The sequence below is a fragment of the Arvicola amphibius genome, chromosome 9 (genome assembly GCF_903992535.2).
Source record: "Arvicola amphibius chromosome 9, mArvAmp1.2, whole genome shotgun sequence".
NCBI classification, from domain to species: Eukaryota; Metazoa; Chordata; class Mammalia; order Rodentia; family Cricetidae; genus Arvicola; species Arvicola amphibius.
Window position 1 is genome coordinate 39,721,908 of NC_052055.2, and position 20,029 is coordinate 39,741,936.

Sequence of the window (20,029 nt, forward strand, 5' to 3'; positions counted from 1 at the left end):
GGCCTGACTACCCCGGGCCTTTGGGAAGGCTGTGCCCTGGTGGAGGCAAGAAGGAATGAGCAAGAGCCCTGCCTGAGATGGCCTCAGAAAATGGACTTGACAGGAGAAGGGGTAGGCACCTAGATGAGGGATCAGAGACATCCTTTCTCAGTGAGGGGAAGGGGAAACATTGAGAGGATTTCTCGGGAGGAGACAACCTAGTGAAGGGAACCACTAAGCAAAGGCTTTGAAGCAAGAACAGCAACCCCATCTTTGGTCAACACAACAAGGTCTGCCTAGCTAGAGTCCCGGCTGCAGCCTAAGACAGCAGAGACACAGAAGGGTCCCGCGCCTTGTGGGTCTGGGGAGAGGGCCCGAGCGTTCTTCTGAGTAAGATGGGGCCTGGTCTGGAAAGGGCAGCTGCCATCAGGGGCAGGGGACTAAAGGCAGTAATGGAGGCAGCGAGGCCAGTCCCAGCTTGAGAGGGCAGACCAGTGCAGACCAGAGAGAGGGGTAAACAGGTGAAGCCAATGAAGCCGGGGCAGCCAGAGATTGGGGGTGGCTGAAGGCCAGTGCAGCTGGTAGAAGACCCGACACTGAACCCCAGGTAGAGAACTCTGAACGGGACAGAGTAAAGGCAGGGAAAGGGTTCAACCAATGGAGACCCTGAAGGCAGCTCTGCTCTTAGACCTCCGGACTTGAGGGGACAGTGGCCATGCAGGGTGGGCTCCAGAAAGGTAGTGAGTATCCCAGTGTTACAAGATCACAAGCAGCCTGCTGTTTGCGGTGGTAAAATGCCTAACAAGAGCAGCACAAGGGAGAAAGGGCTTACGCTGGGCTCGCGGTTTCAAGAAGACAGCCCATCGTGTCAGAGAGTGAGAGCAACGAGAGCAGGCTGCCACTCAGCTCCCCTTCTCCACTTACACAATTCAGGATCCCGGCCAGGGAATGGGGCCACCACGGTGGGCAGGTCTTCGCACCTCAATACAATCAAGATGACCCAGACAGGCATACCCAGAGGCTCATCTTCCATCAAGTCGACAACACTGACCATGATACCACTCGGGCAGGGTCAGACCTGTGCCAACTCCGGCTCCCCGCACCACCCAGTCCAGGGCCGGCTGAAGCACTCTTCTGGAACGAGGCAAGCTCTGAAGATATACAAGTGTAAAGACAGAGTAGAGCTTGAGACTAGCCAGACAAGTCCTAGGTCGCGGGGAGCCACCAAGGGTCTTACCTGGGCTCCTTTGGGGCTGAGAGCATATCATATCAGTGCTCAAGAGAGGTGAGGGCCAAGCTGCTCAAGGGCCCGGTCTGGCAACCCAGTTCAAGTACAGCTCAGCGCCTGACCTAGCCAGTACCTTCGCCTCTCTGACCAAAATCGCCTGGCTATAAAATTAGGATATCACCTAACAACAGCATCATCGTGAGAGTCAGGGGGCTACACTGAAACATCCATTTCTCTATCTCCACACAGGCTTCCTCATTTTCTTTCTGACTCAAGTTTGAAATATAATTTGAGAACACGCATATTTTTCTAAAACAAAAAAACAACAAACAAACAAATGAAACTCTATAAAGATCCAGGAGTGGTGGTACACATCTGTAATCCCAGCCCTCAGGAGGTGAAGGAAGGAAAATCAGGTGTTCAAGGCCAGCCTAGCTCTGGCTCCACCTCCTCCCTTAAAGGAAGGAAGGAGGAAGGAAGGAAGGAAGGAAGGAAGGGAGGGCGTGGAGGGAGGGAGGGACGGGAAGGAAGAAAGGGAAAGGAAATGGAAAGCGAAAGGAAAGGAAAGGGAAAGGAAAGGAAAGGAAAGGAAGGAAAGGAAAGGAAGCTATGAGCTTCTTCCATCCAGGCATTCAGTCAGCACACCTTCACAAAGCCTCGCTGTGCCCCAGGCACTGTGCTAAGGGCTGGGATGCCAGAGAGAACACTGCAGAGCAAACCCTGGTCCTGATGAAAGGAGACACCGAGGAGAAAAGCAAGCATAAGATCCCTGAGGGCTGTGAGGACTACAGCACCGTGGAGCCGGAGCCAGAGTGTGGGGGAGGTGGGTGTTTCCATACAGTATGACCAGGGAAGGCTTCTCAGAGGACCTAGCCTTCAGGTGGGTATGAGGCCCCCTGGCCACCAAGTGCTGTGCCCAGGCTGTTCAGGTTTCACTAAAATGGTAGAGGTATGAGGAAAGGGGCAGAGCCAGCAAAGAGGGCTTTCCCCCAGCATCTCTGCCCAATCCACACGGGGGCATCTGAGCCCTTTTAGTGTTCTGAATTCATCCCAAGGGAAAATAAGATATGAGCAGAAGTGGGGGGGGGGGGGGGGGAGTGTGGCTCTGCCTGGCCCTTTAGCCTCTGGCCTTTAGGCTCTTCCCAAGCCCAAGACCATGGTAAGATGAACCAGGGTGAACTTAGCCCTGCCCAACCTGTGCCTCCTTCTTCCTGGGGCCTTAAGCCTCCAAAAGCTGTCACCCTAGAGCAAGTGTATCCTCCTCCTTCCCTTCCAAGTGTGAACACCTCACAGTCTTCCAATCCTCCAGCAGCAGCCTCCTTCCTGTAGGCTAGACCCCTCCTCCAGGTGCTAAGGATTGTGAAAGCTGACAGCCGAGGAGGCCCTGGCCTCAGGTGCCTAAGAGTTGCAATCAACGAAATTAGCAAGTTCGTCGCAAATCATGTTAGACTGCGCTGTGCTCTGCTGTGCTGTGCTCTGCTGTGCTGTGCGGTGCTGCAACACAGGGAGTCAAGCCCTGCTGCCAGGGTCAGGGTGGGGCTGACAGCACTCGTGGGGAGTGTGAGCAATAATCTGAAAAATGAAACACAGAGCGAGCAAAGCAGGAGCCAGCGTGCCACCTCTGCCCTCCTTGCTCACCCAGGGTGACTTGGGACAGAGGAGGAGTAAAGAGGGTTCTAAAAGAAGGTGACTGGACAGGAGTCTAAAGCTCGGCTCCTGGTCAGTAGAAGAAACAGGGTGCACCTGCTCACAGGCCACTATCCAGCCTTCCTGAGGGCCATAGTGCAAAGGAAGGAAGGGTCTCCATGAGAGGAGAGATGGATGGACAGATGCGTGCACAGTCTTCATCTCTGGTCCACCATCAATCCTGGGTTCAGGAGTCCAGGGTCTTAGTAATGTGGGACCCCTCAACCCCACTCCTCGTTTCCCAATATCTTTGCTAAGTGTGATGGTCTGGGACTCACCTCGCCTACCACTGCACCCCACTAGAGATGAAAGGTCACACTGTTCTGCCCAGCACTGTCCTGTGGATGTGCCTGTCCTGGTAGCCCCTGCCTCTTCTTTAGTCTGAGTAAGGAAAAGGAAGTGTTGGCTAGTGGCCACCACCCCTTTGCAAATGCCAACATATGTCTGTGCTAGGGTCTACATCTGTGCTGTGTTCTGTGTCTAGCACCTCTGTGTCCCACACATCTAAGTGTCTGTCTGTCTGTCTGTATGTATGTATGTATGTATGTAGGTATGTAGGTATGTATCTGCATATCTTTCTGTGTTGGGGGCAGATCTCTGTGTGGCTAGGGGTGTCCCTGCTATGTCTATAAGATGGAAATGTGTGGCTTTAGTCTCCCCATGTGGCTTGGAGTGAGGGAAAAAGAATCAGTGCAATAAGTCCCTGTCCACAATCACATATTAAGCCCCTACTGTATGTCAGACACCGAAATCTGGGATGGGAACAGAGCTTCCCTTCTTCCCTTTCCAGTGGGTTCCTCAAGCCAAAAGCAGCCTTTGAGAAAGGACCTAGGGGAGCTGAAGCTGGAGCTGGAGCCCATGACAGGAAGACAGGACAGACACACACACACACACACACACCGCTGGGAAGGGTGCACCTCAGGCCAAGAGCAGCCACGGCAGGTATCTCTGACACTGGCAGGCTCAGAGACAGCATCAGTTTTACCCTAAGGGAAGACATTACCCCACCTTATTGTGAGGATTCGAAACAGAGAACATGGTCAGATGCTCAGACTCAAGGCCTGGCTGACTCCTGAGTATGCTGGGCTCAGCCAGGGGAGGAGAAGCCATCTGGAAGGCGGCAGGCCATGAAAGCCCCACCTGGGATAAGGGTTAAGTGACGCTGCTCTTCTCTAGGGTGGGAACAGGCTACAATCCTATTTGGTCTTTTTTGTTTTGTTTTGTTTTGTTTTTCCATTTTCCTCTTTGTTTCTATGGCACTGGGAATCAAACCCAAGCCTTACGTGCACTAGGCAAGCTCTCTAACTTCTGAGCTACTACCCCCGGTCCTGGTCTTGGTTTCAGTTAAGATTCTTCTCCTTGCTGGAATGTGAAGAACTTGGGAACCCCAAGAGGGAGAGCGTACACATAGTGTCCTCACACCCCATCCAGCTCACAGACGCTCTCAGCTCAGGCCCAGAGACTGCTGTCTGTAATGATGGCAGAGATGAAACTAGGTTTCAGGCCACACAAGTGTCACCCTCCCACCTTGGAGGATGTCCCCCACCCTTCCTTCCTTCTGTCCCTACCTCTACTTACCCTACCAGGCATTCAAGGGTTTCCTAGGACGCTGAGCTTTGCAGTAAACAGGAAAATGAGGTGCCAAGGTCTAAGTTGGGGAATTGGAACAAAAGGGCCTAAATTCCAGATGGCTGTGTGTAGTTTTTTTTTTAACTTCTATTCTTTTTATTATTTGGGGCTCTTTGCTCTTTTGGTCTTTTGTTCTTCAAGAGGCCCACCACCCAGCTCCCAAATAAATCACAACAGAAGCTTATACTTTCTTGTAAATACCCCTGCCTTAGTGTGGCTTGTTTCTGCCAGCTTTTCTTTTAATTAATTAATTAATTTTTTAAAGCAATCTTTTCTCAATTTACATACCAATCCCAGTTTCCACTCCCTCCCCTCCTCCTGCTCTCTCCACCTTCCCCCCACCCGACTCCCCATCCACTCCTCAGAGAGTGTAAGTGTAAGGCTTCCTATGGGGATTCAACAAAGTCTAGCCCATCACTTTTTGGCAGGACCAATGCCCTCCCCCCTATATCTAGGCTGAGCAAGGTATCCCTTCAAAGAGAATGGGCTCCAAAAAGCCAGTTCAAGCAGCAGGGATAAATCCTGGTCCCACTCCCAGTGACCTAGACTGCCCCAGCCATACAATTGTCACCCACATTCTGAGGGCCTAGTTTGATCCTGCACTGGTTCCCCCGCTGTCAGTCTGGAGTCAGTGAGCTCCCATTAGCTCAAGTAAGCTGTTTCAGTGGGTATCCCCATCATGGTCTTAACCCCTTTGCTCATATTACTGCTCCTCTCTCTCCTTCACTGGACTTTGAGAGCTCAGCCCAGTGCTTTGATGTGGATCTCTGCATCTGCTTCCATCAGTTGCTGGACAAAGATTCCGTGATGATAATTAAGGTAGTCATCAATCTGACTACAGGGGAAGGCCAGTTCAGCACCCTCTCCACTATTGCTTAGGGTCTTAGTTGGGGGTCATCCTTGTGGATTCCTGGAATTTCCCTAGTGCCAGGTTTCTCACTAGCCCCATAATGGCTTCCTTAATCAAGATATCTCTTTTCTTGCTCTTCATCTTTGTCCTTGCCCCATCTCGACCATCCCATTCCCTCATGTTATCTTCCCCCTCCTTTTCTCCCCTCCCCCCCTCCTGCCACTCTCCCTTCTACCCCCAACCCCCTGAGTGAGGTAACCCAGACCCAGAAAGACAAACATGGTATGTACTCACTCATAAGTGGATATTAGACATAAAGCAAAGGATAGCCAACCTACAGTCCACGACCCCAGAGAAGCTAGGTAACAAGGAAAACCCTAAGAGAAACATACATGGATCCCCTGGGAAGGGGAAAGAGACAAGCTCTCCTGAGAAACTTGCCAGCTTTTCTTAAATTATCCCAGCTACTTTTTTCCTCTGGGCTTTTTCCTTTTCTTCTGTATATCTGACGTTCTGACTTTCACTCTTACATTGTGGCTGGTTGGGTGACTGGGTGGCCCCTGATTTCCTTTCTCTCCTTGTTCTCCTGTTCCTTCTTTTTTTGTTTTGTTTTGGTTTTTTTGTTCTTTGTTTTTCGAGACAGGGTTTCTCTGTAGCTTTTTGGAGCCTGCCCTGAATTAGCTCTTGTAGACCAGGCTGGCCTCAAACTCACAGAGATCTGCCTGCCTCTGCCTCCCAAGTGCTGGGATTAAAGGCGTGCTCCACCACCGCCCGGCCTCTTGCTCCTTCTCCTCTTCCAGATTTCCCATTCTATTTATTCTCTCTGCCTGCCAGCCCACCTATCTCCTGCCTCGCTATTGGGTGTTTATTAGACCATCAGGTGTTTTAGACAGGCAAAGAATCACAGCTTCACAGAGTTAAACAAATACAGCATAAACAAAAGCAACACACCTTAAAATAATAGTCTACAACAGCTGCTCTCTGTGGCCTTAAGCAAGTCCTCAATCTCTCTGAACCTCCAGTGAATAAGGAGTACTTAGTTCACACTCCCCAGCCACCACTGGGAACACATGAGGGAAGTCCCTGAGTTGAGGTTTGCCCCCTACAGGTTTTGGAGGGAAAGAACGTCCTCAAAGCTCTTGAATTCAGGCCTCCAGGAGGGCCACCAGACCTGTGCCATCATTTCACAGATATGGGGGAAACTGAGACCCAAAAAAGAGATGTTGTTCAGGACCTTTCTGGGACCAGGATCCAGGCGTAATCTCCGCCACACATCCCTTGCCCAAGCCTTCATCAGGGACTAAGGGACAGGGACCTTCCCCCCAGAAGTCAGAGTAGTCAGGGAGTTGTCAAGTCCTACAGCAAGGAAGTCTGTCCAGGCCCCGGCTAGCAGTCAAACAGTGCAGGGCAGCACCAGCGTTCCTGCCCTGGCCCAGGCCAGTTCCACTCGGCCCTCACGCTCATTTCAGTGCTTCTTGGTTTAGTGGCTGCTGAATCACAGCCTGCACTTAACAAACACCCATCTCAGGAAGCTAAATCCCAAGAGAGCATCCCAGCAGCATTGTGCAGCCTGTTGCCAAAACTGACAGCCCAAGTTCAATGCCTGGGAACCACATAGAAGGAGACTCCCACGACTTGTTTTCTGACCTCCACTCATACACCACAACACACACAGGCGCTCTCCACCCCTACACCATAGATAGATAGATAGATAGATAGATAGATAGATAGATAGATAGATAGATAGATAGATAGATAGATGGCTATCTAGGTATATGGGTGAATGGATGGATAGAAAGAAGACAGACAGACAAGACAGACAGACAGACAGACAGACAGACAGACAGACAGACAGATAGATAGATAGATAGATAGATAGATAGATGGCTATCTAGGTAGATGGGTGAATGAATGGATAGAGAGAAGATAGATAGATAATATGGATCTTTTATTATTTTTAAAGCCTAAGAGAAACAATAGCCACACCCACTCTGGTGTCATAACAGCAACATCTTCTGACCCAGTGGGGACATTCCTTGAACATTTTGCCCATGCTCCTCCACACAGCAGTTGAGAGCTGGCTGTACTCATTCCTGATCTCTACACATAGAGCTGGGGAAACTGAGACAGCATGGCCAGCAGAGATGCTCAGACAGCTATCTCCCAACACAGCCAATGCTCCCCCCAAGTAGCCTCAGCACATCTTCCATGAGGCATCACAGAGAACAAATGGGTGCTGAGCACTCAACTGTGTCCCCAACCTGACAGTAGCCTGATTCATCTTCACAGCCCCCCTGAGGGTAGCTATGGCTGCTTCCCCATCATATAGATGGGAGCCAGGCAGAGACCACACAGTCAGCGAGGCAGCCTGTGCCTGCACCTGAGCGCGCTCTCTCTCCCTCTCTCTCTCTCTCTCTCTCTCTCTCTCTCTCTCTCTCTCTCTCTCTCTCTCTCTCTCTCTCTCTCTCTCTCTCTCTCTCCCCTTCACGCCTTTCCTCTCTCTCTGCACCTCCTTCCAGCACACACATACATGCACATGCACACGCACACGTTCACACACACACACACACACACGCACACACACCTTCTATTTTCACATCTAGTTTCATTTTTGTTCCAATTGGCTGGTTTGCTACACCAATCAATTGGAACCAACAGGGGGTTCAGGCAGGATACAAGAGCCTAAAATGTTCTTCCAGTCTAGCATATCTAACACCCAATCCCATTAAAATGGATCAAGTCCCAGTGTGTTAACATTCACAGAGTTCAACACTGTGCAGAAACTGGGGAGCTGCCCTCGGTGTGCTAACCATGGTGACTATTGGGGTACAAGACAGGCCAATGGTTAAGATGTCAATCTGGCCTAGAGAATGGATCCCAGGGACACAGGATAGTCACAACGAGGGGGGGCTGATGGGTCCCCTAGTGCAGTGCCCGCAGAGTGCAGACCTGAGGCCAGAAAAAGGAAAGACAAACAGAAGAGCCAGCAGCAGGCCGGATCTTCTAATGCCACTCCCCCACCCCACTCCCGGTCACCAAGCGCCACCCGCCCACTCTGCCAGATGGATAAAAGGAACAGCATGGCCTCTGTGTGCTGCTGTCCACCGGATGAGCCCACCCCGAAGAGCAATTTCACAGTGTGATGGCCATAGGAGTTGGTTCCCTGATGCCCGAGATCACAAACATGATTTACCAAGAGAATCTGGCAAAGAGGACCAACAGAGAATGTTGACTCAGTGTCCCTATTCCCCAACCACCCACCCCAACTCACCCCTACTCCCACCCCTGGCAGAGACAAGAGGCCACTTCCTAATCATGTTCTTCCCCAGTGCTTAAGATATTTGTCACTTCTGCCACCAACACAGAAAATAGGAATTGAGCTTGATTATGGCAATGCGCGCCTATAATCCCAGCACCCAGAAGACTGAGGCCAGCCTGGACTATACAACTCATCCTGGCCAGGCTAAGCTACAAAGACCCTGTCGAAAGCCAGGGAGAGGGAAGGCAAGGAAATAGAACCAATAAGTGCCCCAATACACAAACACTTCACTTACAAAAGCCCTTTCATTTCTTCTGGTCACTGCAGCTTGGGAGAAAACCTGTTAGGATTTTCATCTTCTCTGGGCCGTCACCACATGCTTCGGACCCCAATCCTCAGGCCTTAGGGCTAAGAGCAGGAAGACCTCATCCGTGTCTATGGAGCCCACATAAACAACCTAACATGCACAGCTCCTGGGAGGCAGCTGCCTGGTTCACAATACACGGATACAGTCCTGGAAAACCTCAGACTAGGGATGTCTGAACCTGGAGTTCTCCCTCTTCCCTCTCCTCCTTCTTCCTTCCTCCCCTCCTCCTCCCCTCCTCACCCTCTGGCCTGGCCTGGCCTGGCCCTACAAAGTTTGTTCTCTCCTTGCCTTCACGTGTATTTTTCCAGCCAGCCCACAAGGCTTAACCCACGGGAAAGCATTGTCTTCTCCCCCACTTCACCACTTCCAGCCGCTTCCCAAGAGTCTCTCAGTCCTGCCCCCTTCTGCCCAGATCCTGGAGTGTGCCCACACTGGAGCAAGTCCCACTGCCATGGCCAGCAGCCTTCCTCTAGGCTCTAAGTCCCTCTTGACTTTGCTTCTCCAGCCCTCCCTATTCGTTTCCCAGTGTGTCCCCATGCCCTGAAAACTAAGGCACACTCCTTATCCTGACCCACAATGCCCCCACTCTCAGTTCTCAGAACCCGGCACACACATACCCCACGGGGCTTTTCAGTCAGAACACTCCATCCAGGCTCTGTTGCTGTCCGATGACATGTATGTCCCTCACCAGGACATAGTTCCATAAAGATGGGGCAAGGCTTGTTTTCATGCACCCAGGAACTGGGCACAGGGGTGGCACTTCCACCAGGCAAGAGCAAAGAACCCTCCATTTCATACAGCCATCCCTGTCCCAGTGCAGTGTGCACTGTCAATAAGAAGGATCCAGCCACAGCCACCAGACAGAATCCCACCAAGGCCGGCTTCCAGGGGCTGGTGTGAGCTTTTAAATGGCAGACCCTGTCAACCACATTCAGAGGGACTAGTTTGGTCCCATGCTTGTTTCTTCCCAGTCCAGCTGGAGTTGGTGAGCTCCCATTAACTCAGGTAAACTGTTTCAGTGGATGAACCCATCATGGTCTTGACCTCTTTGCTCATATTGGGAGGGTGTGTGAAGGGAATGGGAGGAGGGGAGGGAGTGGGAATTTAGATTGGTATTTTTAAAAAGTATATAATAAAACTTTTTAAAAAAAGGCAGACCCTGAAAGGCAAAAAATTTTCACAGCAGAAGAGGAGAGCTGGGTATCTGATTGTCTTGAGTCCCTTTGCATTAGGGCAGTCTCCCCTGATGAACACAGGCATGCTGCAGGCAGAAAGAGCCACAGCCTTGGAGAAGGTGGACAGAGTCCTCCCGCTGTATCCATAGGGAAAAGGCAGAATCATCTATGTAACAGTCCACAGTGCAGATGGAACCAGAGTCCAGCTCCTCCCACCTCCCAGCTCCCTCCTAAACTCCTGGGAGAGCCCTGGTGCTGTTCTGGATTAGAAACCCTGCTCACTGGGCAGTGATGAGCCTCTCCGTTAATCCCAGCACTTGGGAGGCAGAGGCAAGGGAATCTCTGTGAGCTCAAGGTCAACCTGGTCTAGAGAGTGAGTTTCAGGGCAGCCAGGGCAGTCATACAGAGAAACCCTATCTTGGGAAAAGAAAAGAAAAGAAAAGAAAAGAAAAGAAAAGAAAAGAAAAGAAAAGAAAGAGGGAGGGAGGGAGGGAGGGAGGGAGGAAGGAAGGAAGGAAGGAAGGAAGGAAGGAAGGAAGGAAGGAAGGAAGGAAGGAAGGAAGACAGGCAGGCAGGCAGGCAGGCTGCTCACTAGCTAGGTAGATTTAAACAAGTTGCCCCATCTTTCTGAATTCAGTTTTCGCCTCTCTAAATTACAGCAACAGTGTAACATGTGTTAAGACCCAGCACAAAGAAGCTTCTGGCTTCTCCAGGCCATCAGGGAGCATTCACCATCCCTATGTGCTTGTACTGATGGGAATTAAGGAAGCTATGAACTATGCATGTGTGCACATGTGTGTATGTGTCTCCATGTTTGTGCACATGAGGGCTTGGGTTGGAGGTACAGTTAGAAACAGAATGTATTTTCTAAGAATTAGTTTACAAGAGAACATATCTCCCTAATGCCTGGGGAGGAAAGCAGCCCTGCCGGCAGGGCGCTAAAACTTCAGAGTAATCCTCTGGCCCAACCTCCATCAGGGACCTGCCTGGATATAGAACTCTGCACGCCAGCAGGTCCTCTGCTCCCACCATAAAACTGTCTACTCACCAAAGAGCAGTAGTGGGCATCTAGACTCTACCATAGGTAAGGGGTGGGGTTACAAAGAACTCCCTAAAATTCTGTTTAAAAGCCCAGATCTGTCCCTTTAATATCAGCACTGCAGAAGCAGGCATATCTCTGGGAATTTGAAGACAGCCTGGTCCATATAGTGGTTTACAAGGCTCTGTCTCAAAAAAAGAAAAGAAAAGAAGGAGGGAGGGAGGAAAGGAAGAAGGGAAGAGAGAAAGAAGAGGAAGAGGAGTTGTTCCCTAGCTAGCATGGCAATGCATACCTATAATCCCTGCACTTGAGAGAATGAGGTGAGAGAATCTCTGGTTCAAGGCCAGCCGGGCTAAATTGTGAGAACTTGTTTGGTTTTTTTTGTTTTTGTTTTTGTTTTTTGTTGTTTTTTTTTTCGAGACAGGGTTTCCCTGTAGTTTCTAGAGCCTGTCCTGGAGCTAGCTCTTGTAGACCAGGCTGGCCTCGAACTCAGAGATCCGCCTGCCTCTGCCTCCCGAGTGCTGGGATTAAAGGCGTGCGCCACCACCGCCCGGCAATAGTGAGAACTTGTAAAGAAAGAAAGACAGAAAGAGAGGGAGGGAGGGAGGGAGGGATAGAGAGAGAGGAGAGAGAGTGGGAGAGAGAGAGAGATTGAGAGAGAGGGGGCTTTTTCTCTCACAGACCCTCAGCCTTTGACCACACAAAAGGACAAGGATAAAGGCATACCTGGCATCTTCATCCCCAAACTATATCATAACCAGTCCCAGGGCTTGGCTCAGAGGACCCATGTCTTACAAGCCCCAACTTGATTAGAAGCCACTGAGGGAGCCATAGAGGCACCAGGGCCTGGTGATAGAGCTCTCTCATCCTAGCACTCAGAAAGCTGAGGCAGACAGATCCTAACTGCAGTGGGTTACAGAGGGAGTTCAAGGATAACCCAGACAATTTAGACCCTGTCCAGAAAGGTAAAAGGAGAGCTGAGGGTGAGGATCAGTGGTAGGGTACTTTCTTAGGATGTGGGGGGCCTTGGGTTTAATCTACAACACCCAGGGGGAAGTAGCCACAGAGGCAACCATAACATCTAAGCAGGCCCCGGCCTTCAGTTCCACCCCCTGCCTGGTCACAGTTCACTCGCTATGCAGTTGGCTTTGGATAAGGAAAGACTATGACTTTGCAGGGACCCTAGGAGCCTCTACAGACTGGTATTCCTTAAATGCTGACCCCCCACAAACAGACACACCCAGCCGCACTCCCCTGTGTGTCCACGCCCTCTCCCTGCCCTGCGGCTATCCTTCCTTCTATCGCCTTTCTAAGCAACCTGCCAGCCAGGCCTTCCTTGCTCCTTCATCCCAAGGCCCTGAGCATCTATTTCTTTTCCACTATCTCTTTGCAATGAGCCTGCCTGCTGCCCTTTCTGAACCACTTCATTCACTACATGAGTATGCACTGGGGGTCTCCTGTGTCTCTGAAAAGAGCAAATGAAGAAGGAAGCTACAAAAAGAGGCATAGACAGCCCTTTGAGCTCAATGACTTACGATGAAAATCTACACACAAGCAAGCACTGACTATGACACCTGTCGTTTGCTGCTCTGTAGACATATTTTATAAATCCAGTACCCAAACTGACTCATTTAGCCTTCACAAAGCTCCTTGGAGACAAACCATTCCTGTCTTACTGAGGTGTGGACACCTCAAAGATGGCATCTCCAAACTTAGACAGCTAATAAATGCTACAGCCAGATTCCAGTCCAAGCCCTGTGACTCCACCTGCCTCCTAATAGCCTCAAGTACCTCCATGCACCAAGGAGGAGGGAACTAATGATTTTTCTAGAAAAAAGCCAGGGAAGGTGATACCGAGGAGGAAACTTTGAACTGGGATTTTGAGAGATGAGTAGAAGTTTGCCGAGGGAAAGAGAACAGGAAAGACATCCTAGTAAGGAAGCTAAGTATGGCATGAGATGATACATCCCAGGAGGCTGACTTGGAGACCAAAAGGCAGGATGCTGAACCAGGTGAAGGCCAAGTGACACAGGCCCTGTGCATCTGGCAGGGCTCTGGAGTCTGGTCCTAAAGGTCATGGAAAGCTCTTAGGGGACTTTGAGCTGAGCAGGGACCCTCCTTCCTTCCCTTTCTCATGCTGCTAAGGCCACCTGGACACCAGGGCTATATTGGTGAAGCCCTGCACCCTGTGTACTGATCCCCCTCACCCCCCAGTGTCCCCGCATCCTTCCACCTCCATCCCTTCTCCCTCTCTGAGCCTCTGTGCTCTGTGTTCTGCAGGGGCCGTCAGGGCCTCGAGTATCTTCCCGATCCTGAGTGTGATCCTGCTCTTCATGGGTGGCCTCTGCATCGCAGCAAGCGAGTTTTACAAGACACGCCATAACATCATCCTGAGCGCTGGCATCTTCTTCGTGTCTGCAGGTAAGGCAGGGACGTGCACGGAGAGGATGGGGGTGTGGTAGCTCTTGCTCGGGCTACAGGCTGAGTCCCAGGGGAATGAGCTGGGACCCCAGTGCACAAACCCCCGTTCCTATGCCCAACGCCCTATCTTCCTCCGACCGCTTGAGAAAAAGGCTGACACCCTGGTAACTTGAAAGGCATAAGGCCCACCCCTTTTGCCCTCTGACCTCCCAGCATCAACAAACTGAGGAAGAGGCAGAGGAAGAAGTACCAAGGGGCCCACCCCTTTCCCATTCTACCCTGCATGATGCCCAACTGCACGGTGGAAGCCCAGGAAGACTGCCCTACACCGTCTCAGCCAGTGGAGCAGGCAGGCCCCACAGTCAGATACCTTAGCTGGTCCATGATGTCACATGACCTATCACAAGGGCTTCAGATGTCCAAGGAACAACAAGAATTGTATCGTACGCCATTGAATAAATCTGTCTGCCCCCTAAGAGCACTGACCTTGTCCCAGGTCATTCTCTTTCAAGAACGTTCACCTGTGTTCCTTCAAGTCCTCTCCGGGGTCTTGTGGGAGTAAGGCCTTACCTTATCCCCAGTTTGGAAAACTCAGACTGTGGCCACTGTGTCTAAAGACTTCGGGCCCCCTTGCTATTCCAGCTGCGGACTGAGCATGGTATCTAACCCCCACACACACTCTATGTCCCCGTTCGCAGCCTGTTTGTGGAGCACTGGATAGGGAAAGCCTCTGTGAGTACTCAGTTAACCATATCAATTGCTACCACTACCTCATGCTTCATAAGATCCCTCTGTCTGCCCATATTTGCCAACACTGGCCCCTCCCCTCCTGGCTTTATGAAAGGTCAGCATGATAAGATATTGAGGTGGGGCCAGCAAGATGGCTCAGTGGGGAAAGAAGCACTCCACCAAGCCTTATGACATGAGTTTCATTCCTGGGACTCAACACAACTGTAGGAGAGAACCAACTCCCAAAAGGTATCTGACCTCCACACCCAGGTCATGGTCCACTCATACCCAAATAAAGAAAGAAACAAAGTTTAAAACTCGAAGTCGTAATAGGAAGCTTCCAGGTCTACCCTCCTGGGGTTCATCTATTCATAGAAATGAAAGATCAAGCCCTGCCCCGCCCCCCGTGCCTCTCATCCCCCTAGCATCTCTCCTCGCTGACCCCCTCTTTCCCTGCAGGTTTGAGTAACATCATCGGGATTATCGTGTATATATCAGCCAATGCTGGAGACCCCTCCAAGAGTGACTCCAAAAAGAACAGCTACTCCTACGGCTGGTCCTTCTACTTCGGAGCCCTGTCCTTCATCATCGCCGAGATGGTCGGGGTGCTGGCCGTGCACATGTTTATCGACCGCCACAAACAGCTGCGGGCCACGGCCCGCGCCACCGACTACCTCCAGGCCTCCGCCATCACCCGCATCCCCAGCTACCGCTACCGCTACCAGCGTCGCAGCCGCTCCAGCTCGCGCTCCACCGAGCCCTCTCACTCCAGGGACGCCTCGCCCGTGGGCGTGAAGGGCTTCAACACCCTGCCGTCCACGGAGATCTCCATGTATACCCTCAGTAGGGACCCCCTGAAGGCTGCCACCACGCCCACCGCCACCTACAACTCGGACAGGGATAACAGCTTTCTCCAGGTCCACAACTGTATCCAGAAGGACAGCAAGGACTCTCTCCACGCCAACACAGCCAACCGCCGGACCACGCCCGTATGAAGACCGTGGAACCGGGGGACCTGGGAGGCTTGGCCCGCGGGCAGGGGAGGGACCGCAGCAGCCACGGGGAAACCTTCCACACGCAAAAAAGCAAACAAACAAACAAACAAGCAAACAAACAAAAAACAAAAAACAAAAAAAAAGAGAAAAACATAGCGAGTAAATTTTAAAAAAAAGAACAAAATACAAGAGGAACAAAATCAAAACCACAGGCTATGCGGGGAAAAATATAACCGAGGGAAGACAAACTTTAAACAAAGCAAGAGGGATAAAATTAAAATAGAAAATAAATCTAAAAGAAAATGCATGATTTCCCATGTACCATTATTTTAACATTTAATAAAAACCAACTTAAATGAAAAAATAAAAGGGAACCAAGATAATGTAAAGAAAAAAAAGACAAAAAAAAAGGAAGAAAGCGAGAGAGTATTTATTAGGGTTTATGTTGCCTTTGTTTTTGTTTCTGTTTTGTTTTAACTGCAGGGAGAGTTTAAAAATAAAACCACATTCTTTTCCCTTTAACCCCAGAGGGCCCTGCCTCCCGGGGAGAGTAAGGGTAGAGACTCAGGGCCCCCAGGGCCAGGGGAGCAATGGTCACTGCCAAGCCCCTGGATCCCTGGCTGGGCCCTGGGATGCTGGGGAAGTTCAATGGCTCTGCAGCCAGCTCTACTCAGCATCAATGGGGCAGTTGCAGGCCTCCAGGTGACCCAAGCCCTTGGTCCGCCCCTGTCCGTTAGGTGCCTGGAGGTGGTGCACTTGGGGCCACCCAGCCCCAGGTTCCCAATCCTTAATGGTCCTTAACCCACTGTGATGACTTCCTAGGCCTTGGGGAAAGGGAAGGAGAAGGGATGACTGCTGGCGGCTCACAGAGAAGCCAGATCCCTGGGATCCTCAGGGGGAGCTTTTGGGGGTCAGTAACCTGAGCTCCTGTCCTTGGAGGCAGGAGACACCCACCCCCAGGGGATATAGAGCAGCCGTCCCTCCTCACCCCTCACCTCAGGGCCACTAGATGACCCTGGGGCGATGGTGGACCCCCACACTCACAGGCCCCCAGCCCCCTGGAAAGGGGGCTCTTTGACCCTTTGGGGGTCTGTGGACTCACTGATGCCCCTCTGGGGACTCAATGAGTCCAACAACGACATTGCAAAAAGGTTTCTTTTTACAAAAGAAAAAGGAAAACAAGTGGTGATTTTTTTTAATAAAAAACACAGACTATAAATAAATGTAAATATATAATAAGTGAATTTACTTGCAAGAAAAATCAAGTAGTATTTTTTCTTTTAATTCTTTTCCAGCTTTAAACTGTGAAAACAAAAATCGGGGTGGGGTGGGGGACTTAAAATTTAGCAGGGAACTTGTAAAGTCAAAACAGAAAACAAATATAGAAATCCATTAAAACAAACAAATAAAACCCATTGGGAGAGATGTGAGCTGGGCACAGAGCCAGAGAGAAGGGAGAAAGGGCCTACCATCTTCCTGGGGACTGCAGAAGAGGTCTCTTCTTGCCTGCAGGGAGGTGCTGCTGATGGAGAGGGGAGGCACCCCTGCCCCATCCCACCCACAGTCACACCCACAGCCTGTCCCCTAGGCTCAGTGCTGCAGCAACCACTCGTGTTCACACGCAACGACAACCCTTCCCATCCAACACACAGCCAGGGGTGTGGCTCAAGGCAGCTGACCTATGCCCTCCAAAGCCATGGAAACCAGCCCAACAACTCCATCACTGGCCTTTGTGCTCCTGTGTACCCCCCACTGTACCTTGCATACACGTGAACACACTCACCACATTCTCGTACCTGGAAGGGCTCCCATCTGTATTCTAGACTTCATTGCTGTGTGGCCTGTCTGGGCCTTGGTGTCTCACTGTCAACTCATGGACAGACTGGCTTTAACTCCAAAGGTCCATTCTTAATTTGCATGTGACTTTTAAGATCTGCCACCAGCCCAATCCAGTGGAAAATGGCCAGGAGCAATCAATGCAGTTCTGATGATATTGAGAGCATTCCTAAATCTCTCTCTCTCTCTCTCTCTCTCTCTCTCTCACACACACACACACACACACACACACACACACACCATGTGCCTCCTCACTGTGTTCCCCAGCCCCCAACCCCACATCAAGTGTCAAAGCAAAAATTCATGTATGTGAGCAACTATCCTGCCATGAAGACAGGGAGACACACTGTCCCCAAAGCTCATTTACCTTCCCTTTTTGAACGCTATAACCCCAGTCATAGTGAGTGGGGAGGTTTCTTTGAAAGACGGGTCCCCTGCTGTCTTTGGGGTCAGTGGAAAAGCAGGTCTTCTGGGGTAAAAGATCTCCCTGTGTGGAAATTGCTTGCAGAACATTCTCCCAGGCAAATGTCAGCTTGCACCCCAGAGTGAATTGGGGGAGCACTCAGGTTTCCCCTTCTCCTTCCCCAAAGAGGCAAGGGTCAGAACAGACAACGAGAACAGGCTAACCATTTCCTAGTAGCCTTGGGGAGAGGCTACCATCTTCCCCGAGTGTGAGCTCTGCTCCTCTCACATCAACCAGACTCCCGCTTGGCTTTGCTATGCTGGCACCTGCCTGCTCTGAGTATTCTCTGCTGAAACTCTCTGGAATTGGAAGGCATGCTGAGGAAGGTTTCTATGGCTTCCTGTCTTGTGTCTGGAAGAGGAACATTCTCCTCCCAGGACTGCACAAGGCAAATTATCTGCTAGTCCAGTCCAGAAGTTCAGGGAAGGCCTTTGGCCCCATGGTCAGATCTGCAGGCTAGTTAATATGCAGGGAGGTCAGAACACCTTCCAAACTGGGCAAAAATAGCACCTTATTCTTCCTCGCTCAGCCCTGCCCAAGACCCAGCTGATTCCAAACCACCCCAGATCAAGGACTAGAGACACAGGAAAGGGCCATACACATTTGCTCCTCTTTGCGGAGGAACTGTGGTCCCAGCTCCCTGAGCTCTGGCCAAGTATTTGAGCAGCAATCGAACTTCTTCCCAGGCAGTGAGACCTGGGGTCAGGCCACCCAAGGACTTGTGGGTGAGAGGTAATATCAACATGACTGACCAAGAAAGGGCTAGGGGGCCTGGAGGGAAGGGGCAATGCTTCCTGTGATGACTGACAGCTCATACCCAGCTCTGGTCAATTCAAGAAACCAATTTCCATTTTATTTTCTTGGTGGGTCCTTTTTTTTTTTTTCCAGACTGTTAACAGAAAAAAATTTTAAAAAGAAGAAACCTAAAAACAAAACAAAGCGACAAAAAAACAAAATCCTGGTACATGAAATAAAGATTTTTTTTTATAGCTTGGTCCTCACTTCCATGAATTCCTTTCCCAACGCCTGACAACCCATTTAAAGCAGTTCTCAGAGTTGCTATGAACTCTCAGAGTTGAGCGGAGGTAGACATAGATGACATGCAGTAAAGCATCCCAACTTCCAAAGTCAGGAATCCCTCTCGTCAGCGTTCCTTAGGGACAATTACATGCCTCCTGTGACGGGGAGCTTGCCCCCTCAAAAGGCGGCAGAGGCCAGTGCCAAGCAGCTCTCTGGCAAGTCCCTGCTATCACTGTCCATCCATTTCCTTCACGCTCCAGCAACGCTGGTCCCTCCTCACATGGCTGTGCCACCATTTTTGAAAGCTCTCTCCCCTCTCAACAAGCCAGCCCCCCACTCGCTAGCCCTCTCCCTGCTTCCTTGTCTGTGCAATAGACAGAAGGGATGCTGGGCTCTGAAGGCTTCCTACAGGCTAGACTCTTCAGAGGGAGCCAGGCGCTGCCACAAGAATGGGGAGGGTCTTGTAGGAGACTCTCACTTGACAAAGTGGAAGAGATAAGAGGGTTTGATCTTGACCTTGGAGAGAGGCCCCAAACGGCAGCTGGATAAGGCCAAAGCCAGCATTTAGCCCTAGCTGGTTTGCTCACGGAAGGAGGGCCTTTAACACCTCTAAATGTGAATCGAATCTGTTTCATTGGGAACACCGCTAACATCAAAATCTGTGATGCCCACAAGGGTGTCATATCAAATCAAGACTTAGAAAGCAAACCAAGAAACACTCATCTGGTGCAGATCTGAAGTTTGGGGCATTCTTTAACCATATCCCTTTTGCCCACTGCTGGGGACCAAATGCATTACCCCATGCATGCCAGCAAACACTCTAGCAACTAAGCCACCTCCCAACCTGACTATCAATTTGACCCACCTGCGTGTCACCTTTCTGAATCTGTTGCCCTTGACCTAGAGGGTAGATGGCTGCGCTGCGGATCCAGTGATTAAAAGGAAAACAGAGCTGAGCTGGTTTATGGTGGAGTCATTAGCTTGCCGGCTGGAGCTCCAGCTACCTCACTCACTGACAGCCATTATCACCATAGACACATGAACACTCCTTTGTTAAAATGGGTGGCATTTGCTGGCCTGTTTTATTAGTATTATTGGAAGGAGGCACACACACCATAAGTTCAGTTTTTATATGGTTCTGGGGATTCAAACTCAGGTCTTCATGTTTGTTCAGCCAGTGTTTTACCCACTGAGCCATCTCTCAAGCCCTACCTGGTTATTTTAATATTTGCCTTTAGAAAGCTAAGACAAAACAGGGGAAGGGGAAAGAAGTCACTGTAAGCAAGCCACAGTCTGTCACCCAGCTCTGGGGACTATTGGGCTCCAGCTGCTATGGTCCCAATGCTGACACGA

At 50.7% G+C, this 20,029-nt stretch overlaps 1 protein-coding gene across 2 annotated transcripts in view; it reads left to right on the forward strand.

The window, feature by feature from the left end:
• The window catches only part of Cacng2 (calcium voltage-gated channel auxiliary subunit gamma 2), a 123,886-nt gene extending 108,529 nt beyond the window's left edge, over positions 1-15,357 (forward strand). For both annotated transcript variants that reach the window (XM_038343615.1, XM_038343614.1), the window contains 2 exons: positions 13,493-13,633; positions 14,822-15,357. In XM_038343615.1, coding sequence (XP_038199543.1) covers positions 13,493-13,633; positions 14,822-15,357 — 677 coding nt within the window. The remainder of the gene's footprint in view (positions 1-13,492; positions 13,634-14,821) is intronic.
• The last annotated feature ends 4,672 nt before the right edge of the window (positions 15,358-20,029 follow it).